At 38.8% G+C, this 10,787-nt stretch overlaps 1 protein-coding gene across 1 annotated transcript; it reads right to left on the bottom strand.

Annotated features, from left to right (window-relative positions):
* Positions 1-2,079: 2,079 nt before the first annotated feature.
* Positions 2,080-5,187, bottom strand: TMEM225 (transmembrane protein 225). Its single transcript, XM_017875675.1, has 4 exons — positions 4,781-5,187; positions 4,024-4,170; positions 3,463-3,597; positions 2,080-2,738 (listed from the first exon to the last, which is right to left on the bottom strand). The coding sequence occupies exons 1-4, from the start codon at positions 4,959-4,961 to the stop codon at positions 2,512-2,514; spliced, it is 690 nt and encodes a 229-aa protein (XP_017731164.1). The 5' UTR covers positions 4,962-5,187; the 3' UTR covers positions 2,080-2,511.
* Positions 5,188-10,787: the final 5,600 nt, after the last annotated feature.

A 10,787-nucleotide genomic window follows, 5' to 3' on the forward strand; every position in this document is an offset into this window, starting at 1 on the left:
GGTTAGATCGCAGACTGCTGTGCTAGCAATGAGGGAGGCTCCGTGGCCGTGGGACCCTCCCGGCCAGGTGTGGGTATAATCTCCTGGTGTGCCCGTTTGCTTAAAGTGCAGTATTGGGGTGGGAGTTACCCGATTTTCCAGGTGTTGTGTGTCTCAGTTCCCCTGGCTAGGAAAAGGGATTCCCTTCCCCCTTGCACTTCCCAGGTGAGGCAATGCCTCGCCCTGCTTCAGCTCTCGCTGGTCGGGCTGCAGCAGCTGACCAGCACCGATTGTCCGGCACTCCCCAGTGAGATGACCCCAGTACCTCAGTTGAAAATGCAGAAATCACCAGTCTTCTGTATCGCTCGTGCTTGGAGACTGGAGCTGTTCCTATTCGGCCATCTTGCTCCGCCCCCCAAGTTAAAATACTTAGCTATAAATCTAACAGAATACTATGTTCGTGTAAAAGTAATTGTGGCTTTTTGCCATTAAAAGTAATGGTAAAAATCACAATTACTTTTGCACCAACTGTAACAAAATCCATGAGGAAAATTATAAAACTGTGACAAAAAATCAAATAACTCAGTAAATGGATATATATTACATGTTCATGGATAGGAAGACTCAATATTGTCAAGATGTCAATTTTGCCTAACTTTATATATATATATATTTCAACATATTCCAATAAAAATCTCAGCAAATTATTTTGTGGACATTGACAAGTGGATTCTCAAGTTTATAGGGAGATGCAAAAGACTCAGAATAGCCAACATAATATTTCAGAAGAACAAAGTGAGAGGACTGACATTACCTGACTTCAGGACTTACTATGAAGCTGTAGTGATCAAGACAATGTGGTACTAGTGAAAAAAAAAAGACAAATACATCAATGGAATAGAGCAGAAAGCCCAGAAATAGACTCAGGAGCAAAGTAAATTCAATGAAGGCTTTTCAACAAATGGTGCCAGAACAACTGGACATCATCATGCAAACAGAGAAATCTGAACACACACCTTATACTTTCCACAAAAATTAAATAAAAATGAATCGTGGAAACATAAAACTAGAAGATAAGACAGAAGAAAATCTAGATGAATTTGGGCATGATGATGACTTTTTTGATAGAACACTGAAGGCACAATAAGAATTAATAAGCTGGACTTTATTAAAATTAAAAACTAGTGTGCTACAAAAGGCATTGTCAAGAATGAAAATACAAACCACGGGCCGGGAGAGAGCATTTGCAAGATATATCTGGTAAAGGACTATTATCCAAAATACACAAATAACATTTAAAGACTCAACAAAAAAATGAAAAAGCTGATTACAAACAGGGCAAAAGAATGGAACAGATACCTCATGGATGCCAAGAAACCATATGAAAAGATGCTTTTCATATTATATATCACTAGAGAATTGCAAATTAAAACAACGAGACATATTCACACCTATTAAAATGGTCAAAATTCAAAATACTGACAACATCAAATGCTGGCAAGGATGTCGTGTGGCAGGAACTCTCATATATTGCTGGTAGAATGCAAAATGGTATAGCCACTTTGGAAGACAGTTTGGAAGTTTTTTACAAAACTAAACACATTCTTCTCATATAAGCCAGCAATCATCTTCCTTGGGATTTACCCCAAAAAGTTGAAAGCTTATGTTCATACAAAAACCTGCACACAGGAGTTTATAACAGCTTTATTCATAACTACCCAAACTTGGAAACAACTAAGATGTCCTTCAGTAGGTGAAATAGATAAGCAAACTGTGGTACATTCTTACAATGGAATATTATTTAGCACCACAAAGTATGAACCACAAAAAGGCATGAAGGAACCAAGTTCTGCTTATATAGATAGATTCAGGAATTCTAAAATAATTAGAAGATTTATTTCATCAATTTATTAAAATAAATACAACATGATCTCTACAGTGTTATAGTTACCAACTTTCGCACATTTGAAAAGCTCGTCTATATAATTTTTATAGATGCATAAATTTGTAATGAAAATGTCAACGTGAGTATGAATCATCAGCAATGCATTCTTAAAAGTGTTTTATGATAGGAAACAAGAGAGGGAAATGAAATTAGAGAAGTTTTAGAGGAACATCAGTTATATCTATAAATTTAATTGAAAAACTTCTTCAGGAAATAATGTTTAAATTTTATAAAGTTGGGTGATGTGTACATAGGTGTTTGATCATCGTTTTGTATTTCTTAGGTATGTTTGAAATATTTCACAATACAATAAAACTATCATATATTATTATAAGTGTTTGTGATGCATAGACTTAACAATACAGAAAGTATTATTTACGTTATAATATTTATTATATTAACAACAAATGTTGCAGAAGAAACTATTTGTTCAGCAGGCCAGGATTTTTTAAAAAACCATCTTCCAGATCTTTTTACAAACCCCGACTATAATTCCAAATAGAGACAACATGGTTGGAGACACAGCACACACCCACAAAGCTTTTTCCATAAAGATGAGCATATACTGCAAGAAATAGATTGCCAAATCACAGAGCCCAGGTTACGCGACGTGTTTGAACTTGTTTGTTTAGGATGTCTTCCTTTGAGTTCACAGTGTGTGCACGGACAATGCTACGAGGCATTGCAGTGTGTTCTGGTAATGAAATACCTTCGATAGACTTCTCAGATTCCTTACATTCTGTGTCAGATGTATGGATGTTCAGGCAGGTAGAGCTACTGGTAGACAACTTGCACTCTAGGAGAGAGAGGATTCCTAGGGAAAAGAGATTCCAGGGAGTGGGATGAAGGGAAAATGGAGAGTCAGAAGCAATTCCCTCCAATTTGGCTTAAGACCCTGACCCAAAGCCCAGTGGATCCCTTTTAACTACCCAAAGCCATCTGGGTGGTGAATGCTTTAGTGGAAGAAACTGGAAGTGTATGTACAATAGCTTAAATTCTGCTCAGCTTAAGAAAATTGAGGATTCTTTTGAAAGAGAACATGCTTCTTTTGGGTTAGGAAGTGTAATTACAAATGAATTTTAAAGACTTCTTAGGAAAGGAGAGACTTCGGTTTTGGTAGATGGCCATCTAGCATCAGATATTCTCTCTGCCCTCAAACTGCCTTGACACTACACTGTACTCCCAGGGTCACTGTTCCTCTCCACAGTGGCTGAGCATTGTGTCTCAGACACCCACCTTGGTCATAACTTTGATGGTTATCTCTACCCTAAAGTGGGGGAGGGTGTGAAAGGCAAAATAAAAGGCAGAGATGAGGAGCTGCCCTCTGAGGCCAGGCACAGCAGACATCTCGCATAAGCCTGACCTCCCACTCTTCTTGGAAGAACTGTCATCAGAGAATGAATCCAGGTGAGCTGCAGCCTTTTAAAATGCAAGGTTTGGCACTTTTCCCTCTATTCTCCTATCCCATCTTTTTACCCTTCCCTCTGTCGGGGATGGATTGGTTCTTAACACCCTTCAAGGGCCCTGGAGACACTCACCACAGACAGACAAGAAGAAAACGTTTAAGTAAGCAGTATTCATGATCCAGGTGATCCTATAACTAGAGAAGTGCATGGATTGGCCTTGCTTCAGCTTATTGTGATATAGCGTGAGTGCCCAGAGCAGAAGGATACCTGATGTCAAAAGGACAAAAGGAAAAAAAAAAGTCCTTTCTGAGGAACTTTGGCTCCTTGATGCAAGTCTTCATTCCATATACACTTGACTTCCCAACCTCCACCTGGTCCAACTGCACCTTGCCCAAAGACTGATCCTGCTCCTGCTTTTATGGTAGATCTAACTCAGAAGCTACAGATATATATATATATATACACACACGCACACACACACACACATACACACATATAAACATATATGAAAACATATATAAATATATAAACATATATATGGTTTTATACATATATGTGTTTTTTTATATATAAACATATATATGGTTTTTTATATATAAACTTATATATATATATACGTTTTCAGAGACTGCAGCCTGAACCCACCCATCAAAGTACACCTACAAGCCTGTGTTAGGGGAGCCAGGAAGTTACCTGAGGAGAAACTGAGGATAGCAGTGAAGAGTTGTATAGATTTATTTTGAGGAATCAGATAGGTGAATTTCATACCCAGGATTAAGTTAAGGAGGAAGGAAAGGCCAAGGATCGACATCATCATAATCCTGACCACTTTCAGGTCATCTGTTGGAAAGCAAAAGCTGTTTTGAGAGTACAGATATTTCTTCTAGACTCATTTCTACCTGGGGTCCAGAAATCTCTAGGTGAAAATTGGAATAGGGTGAAAGATTTGATTAAACAATAAGAAAGAAGTTGCAAAATAACAAAGAAGCAGGGGAACCTTAAGCTGAATAAGAGAACCAGAAACAATTGTTCTCTATCCTGACGTCTCTCTATGTGTCTTTCTCTTCTATCATTTTCTTCAAATTCATTTCTTGTTAAATACCCCAATTCATCCTATCATCTAGTGGCAATACAGACTATTTAATGCCAGTTACCTTTCTTTCTTACCCACATGTCTAGTTGTGTGGATCACCCTGCTGCTACTGCTGAGACTTCTCAAATGCCTAGCAGTTAAGGCTGTGAACATATAAACTTTTCTCCAGAACACCTAAATGGTGAGATTTTGGAATCTGCCTTGACTGCATTGACTATGGAAGGAAGAACGCTGCAACTTGAGAAGCTGCACCAGAAAATAATAGGTACATTAGTGAGATTAATGCAAGTTAAGGAAAGCAAAGTTAAGGACACACCCTTCCTTTCCACCCATCTCTTTCTAAAGTACAGTTCTGACCTTCTGGCCAAACAGCAGGGCAACATATCATCCATGGACTGTGGTTTATCTTGATTCCTTCGTCTTCTGAAATCAATTCAACCCATTCATCTAAGGTGATTCCCATCACCATTAAGACTACGGCCCAGGAGGACAAAAGTATGTTCATACCCTGGATACTTCTATTTGAAACATGCACCATTACGAGTGAAAATTTTTAGCTGGAACCACCACCACTATTTCGTAGATCTCTTCCTTGAGTGATTAGTTACAGGAAGGATGATATCTGAACTTTCAGTGGTTGCTGAGGCATTGGCAGCAGTAGAAGTTGAAGTAGTCTATAAAATAGAGAAGATACATAACTCCCACCCTTCCCCACTTCTGTATCTATCAGGGACAGCCTGCTGTCAGGACTGCCAACTGCCATGGAATCATCTATTGGTTTGACCCTTGACCCTGGGGCCTACTTGAATGAAAGAACCAAGGGGCCCAGAAGTCCTGAGAGAGCTATCAGATATAGAGATCTGACATCACATGGAGAAAGAGCTGTCAGATACAGGAATCATTAGAGGCCTTGAATGAAGTTAGATGTGAATGACTAAAGAGGTCCAATTTAGGAGTTAGAATTACGTGTTCCAAGGTTAGTTACTATTTGGCAGGGGTCAGTGAAGAGGAAAAGGATTTCAAGATCATTGAAATAAATAGTTAACTAGCTAGTATCACAACAGGGAATGACCATTCAAAATTTAGGATGTTTGAAGAAATGTGTGTTCCTATTGTGAGGTCCCAGTGACATTTAGTTAGGCAGTCATCCAGGAAATGAACCATCATCCTGAAACCAAACTACTGGCCTGATACACTGAGCTGTTATAGCCCAATATCATTTATAAGGCATGGGCAATCATTTCTTGTCACGATTGCCTCTGTAACTTGGAATATTAAACGTTTTTGAAGGAACTGAATCGTGCCAACAACCACAAGAAGCTTGGAGAATGATCTCCAGCCCCAGATGAGATTGCAGCCCTTCGTGATATGTTGATTAAAACCTGATGAGAGCTAAACAGAGGGCCCAGCTGACCTGGGCGAGACAATAAATTTGCATGTTTTATGATAGTTAAGTTTGTGGTAATTTATACATCTATTGAAATATAAGACAATGTGTTTCTCCTAATTTCTTCCACATGTGTCTCTGTGTGTGCATATGTGAGACAGAGAGAGAGACTAGGAAATCACTTTATCAGTTTATAAAGGAAGCTTTGTAACAAGCAAAGTCCGTGATAACTCCAGAATTATCTACCTGGTTGATGCAGTTTCCACATAGAGAATGGATTCTCATTTCTCAATTAAGCGCTAAATGCTGCGTGCTCTTTATGTCCCCAGAAGGAGAGGAACCAAGGGTGAGAAGAAATGTCCAACGGCAGCTTCGTGACAGCGTTCATTCTCATGGGCCTTCCCCTACCCCACCAGCGCTGGACACCCCACTCTTTGGAGCCTTTCCTAGTCATTTATGTGTCCACTGTGCTAGGGAAACCTCCTCATCCTGCTGGTGATCAGGGTGGATCTCACCTCCACACCCCCATGTACTAACTTTCTCACCAACTGTCCTTCATTGACATGTGCTCTCCACTGTCACGGTGGCCGCAAAATGCTGAAATGACCTTGGCATCCCCAAGTGGCAGGGCTATCTCCTTCCACAGCTGTTGGTGGCTCACCGCTATTTCTTTCACTTCCTGGGGAGCACGAGTGTTTCCTCTACACGGTCCATTCCTATGATCGCTACAGCCAATCATTACCGCCCTTAGGTACACCAGCGTGATGAGTGGGCGCGTCCTGTGCTCTCCCCGGCCATCGGCAGCTTGCTCCAGTGGCTCACTGCATTCGCTGTCCAGATCATATTGACCTTTCCATTTGCCCACTGTAGACCCAACCCGGATCCAGCACTAATTTGTGTGATGCACCGCCCATCCTGAAACTGGCCTGTGCAGACCCACCAACGGCCATTGACAGATTGTCATTTTTGTGACTGTGGAATGTGGCCTCGGGCTGCTTCTTCTTGATAGTGGTGCCCTACGTGTCCATTGTCTATTCCGTCCTGCGGATCCACACCTCAGAGGGGAGGTGCAGAGCCTTTCAGACCTGTGTCTCCACTGTACGTGGTCCTTTGATTCTTGATCCTGGTCTTTTCATTTACCTGAGACCAGGCTCCCAGGAAGCTGTGGATGGGTTGTGGCCGTTTTCTACGCTGGCTGACGCCCTTCTCAACCTGTTTGTGTCACCTGCGAGGAAAAAAGGCGAGGTGAAGAAAGCTCTGTTGAAGCTGAAAATACAAAGTAGCACATTCTCAGAGCAAATAAACACTAGGGAATAAATACCCTCATTTTTTCAAAATTAACACTAAAATTCATTATTACCATGAATTTTATTGCATGAATAATTCTGAGTGTTAAACATTATTCAAAACTACTGGCTCGGGAATATTTGCTTCACAGAGATTTCTAAGGAATTGTAAAGTCACAATTAGATTTCTTTTAGTTATGATGAATGTGCATATATTCTGAATATGGACTTGTTTCCTGCAATAGGCTAATTTTCCCCTTTTACAAAAATAAATATTCCAATTTAATCTCGGATACCAGGTTGAGTTGGTAATACATCCTAGTTGGTAATATGTTTATACATTTTGGTTTATTTCTTATGCACACAAACCAAGGAATTTGAAATCATAGGGATATTGTTCAATGAGAGCAACAAATATCAGAGGTCATTTACTCATGGCTGCAGCTGTGTAAATGCCTTCGTAACTTTTTTTGCACTTGTGCCTTTGTGAGTGTATGTGTGTGCACATGTGTGCTTGCTTGTGAAAGTGGGTTTCAAGGTGTTAATTCTCCTTCCCAGCACATCTTGTCCCTAGTTATCGCTCTTGCATTAAAAAAAGTCTTAATCTTCTTCCCATTAGCCTTTTATCATTTAAGCAGGACTGCTAGGACCAGCTCTGGCACTAACATGTGCCTTTCAATAACTAGGGGCCATTGCCACCTTTCAAGAGCCCTTCAAATTTTTTCAGGAGGAAGTTAATAGCACACACCTCGAGTTGCACTCATATATTCTGACTTTGAATTCCCTGTTCTACCTAACCAGATACCTATAGTTAGCACAAAACAGGGACGCTGAGTCCTTTTCCTGCAGACAGTCGTGGCTGGTCATGCTGTCCAGACAGCTCCTTTCACAATGCTCTTAGTGTCTTGGAAATTCAGTCGCACCAAACTCCAGTTGCACCTGCTCCAGGGCAGGGATGTCCCACATTACAGGGTAGGGCAAATTGTGCTTGCTCTTTAGAAAGTAGAAAAATAGGTACGGCATGGTGGCTCACGCCTGTAATCCCAGAACTTTGGGAGGTCGAGGCAGGCGGATCACGAGGTCAGGAGTTCGAGACCAGCCTGGCCAATATGGTGAAATTCTGTCTCTACTAAATATACAAAAATTAGCCAGATGTAGTGGCGTGCGCCTGTAATCCCAGCTACTCAGGAGGCTGAGGCAGGAGAATCCCCTTATACATATTCCATGTATAGGTGAGATCATACAGTATTTGTCTTTCTATATCTGGCTTATTTCACTAAGCTTAATGTCCTCCAGGTTCATCCATGTTGCCTCAAGTGACAGAATTTCCTTTTTTTTTTATGGCATAATAATGTATGTATATGAGTACCACATTTTCTTTATCTATTAATCTGTTTATGGCCACTTAGTTTATTTCCATATCTTGGCTATTGTTAATAATTCCAAAATGAATATGAAAGTACAGATATCGCTTCAATACAATGATTTGTTTTCTTTTGGGTATATACCCAGAAGTGGAATTCCTGTATAATATGGCAATTCCATTTTTAATTTTTTGAGGAACATCCATACTGCTTTCTGTAATGGCTGTGCCAATTTTTCATGTCTACAAGCAATATACAAAGATTCTCTTTTTTTCCTACATCTTTGCCAACATGTATTATCTTTTGACCTTTTAATAAGAGCCATCCTGATAGGTGTGAGGTGATATTTCATTATAATTTTGGTTTGTACTTCTGTGATGATTAATGATGTTGAGCATCTTTTCATATACCTTTTGGCCATTTGTATGTTTTCTTTGGAAAAAAGTCTGTCTAGCTCCTTTGCCCATTTTGTATTTAGGTTATTTGTTTTTGTTTTATTTATTTGTTTTCCTTTTTCTACTGAGTTTGTGAGTTCTTTATATATTTTGGATATTAACCTTTTATCAAACACATAGTTTGTCAATGCTTTTTCCCACTTTGTAGACTTCCTTTTCATTTTCTTGATTATTTCCTTTGCTGTGAAGAAACTTTTTAGTTTGATACAGTCCCACTTAATCATGCTAAATGTAATTATTCTAGATTAAATAAGTGGTAAAATAGTAAACAGTGTTAAGCTTGTGAATGCTAGACATTTTATAAGGATTATATCAGTTTAATCACTACAAGAACCTAGAAGATAACACTGTTATCCAAATTCACACAATTAGTGAGGAATATAGTCAAAGTTTAATTCCAGACTATCTGGCACCAAGACCCAAGGTGTTAACCTCTATGCTACATTGTTATCACAAATTCAGGAACTTTCTGTTTTGGGGGGAGGGAGAGGGCAAGATTAATAAATATCAAGAATCATAGACATAACAAAGCACTTATTTTTCTATAGCTACATATATTTTATATATCAAGGTGGATTTTAAAATTACCTTTTTCCCATGTAATATAAAAGACATCTTATCCACTTTTCTAGCTCCACCGGACTTCAATTCTAAATATCTCATCAGACTGCATCATCCCGTCTGCTTTCATATGTGCTCCACATTAAGCTTCAGACTCCTCAAAGAAAAATCCTGTATTAGTGCTATAGCAATTAATTTATATGAATCTCTGTCTGCTTTCTCTAGAATGTTTCTCTGATTTCTGACCCCTTTCATCTCCATAAATGTTTACTTACTTTCTCAGGGACCCACCTTCTGATCCTCACTCATTACATTAGATATTGCTCCAAAACAGATGACTTCCTTTTTTTCCACCAAGTTCCGACTTTCATGATTTGAATTCATAACAGTTTTAGTTTGCTAGATATTTCCATTTGGGTATAATGCTATTGCTTCACACTCCACATGTCTAAAACAAAACCTTTTATTTTCTCCTCTGCAGCTGCATTATTTGTCTCTTATATGCCGTGATAAACCTAATAAAAGATACCCTGAAACTTGGAGGCCCTGCCTATAATCTTCCCTCAGACATTTCTTCTTCAGGCAATGGAAAAAGGGGTAAGAGAAAGGATAAAGAAGAGGACAAGGGTGGTGGGATGCCATGAAACATTAGTAAAAGTTCTAGAAAAGAAGAGCTGATTTTAATACTTCAATAATGAATCTTTTACATTATTAAATAATGATTAGGGCAATGTCATTTTATAAATATTTATTATTATTATGCTCTCAGATCCATTAGTACTATTTTCTAAAGAGAAAAAGAAAGGAATCAAAATTGATGTTTGCATTTCATATAGGGTATGAAAAAACTCAGCAAATATTTCACCACCTTATACCATGTTTTGATGTATTCTCTTGGGTTTTTCCTCAAAATAGCAGCTCTGAATTGAGAGGTTATCCACAGAGGTTCATTATTAGTGGTGTCATTTCTCTGTTAACTTGTATTTCTAAAATATTGTATGGATGTGGAAATGATGTATCTGATTGATTCCCTGGAGCTACATTTTTCTGAGTTAATTAGTAGTTGAAAAGAGTTTTAAATTATAAAAGGTAAATAGCTAATACCTAAGAAGAATCTGGTTCAAATTCTAAATGAATAGGGTAATTTTTATCATGATCCCAAAGCTGATACTTGTTTATCAGTTCAGTCCTTTTTTCTCAATTAATCAACACAATCATTCCTTCAACCATTTCAATTAGATGACTACTAAGTTTCTGGCACAAAAGATACAGAACTTCAAGACATGATTTATGTTCCAGAACTCTAGAGTC

The sequence above is a fragment of the Rhinopithecus bieti genome, unplaced genomic scaffold (genome assembly GCF_001698545.2).
Source record: "Rhinopithecus bieti isolate Rb0 unplaced genomic scaffold, ASM169854v2 scaffold_7884, whole genome shotgun sequence".
NCBI classification, from domain to species: Eukaryota; Metazoa; Chordata; class Mammalia; order Primates; family Cercopithecidae; genus Rhinopithecus; species Rhinopithecus bieti.

What these genes read in the sequence shown, in the direction of transcription:
- TMEM225 (XM_017875675.1), bottom strand. Translation starts at nt 4,961, where the DNA reads ATGGTGCATGTTTCAAATAGAAGTATCCAGGGTATGAACATACTTTTG. An exon ending in TATCCTCAGTTTCTCCTCAG is followed by an intron (nt 3,598 to 4,023) that starts GTAACTTCCTGG and finishes TTTTGACATCAG; the next exon opens with GTATCCTTCTGCTCTGGGCA. An exon ending in TTTCTTCTTGTCTGTCTGTG is followed by an intron (nt 2,739 to 3,462) that starts GTGAGTGTCTCC and finishes TCTTTTCCCTAG; the next exon opens with GAATCCTCTCTCTCCTAGAG.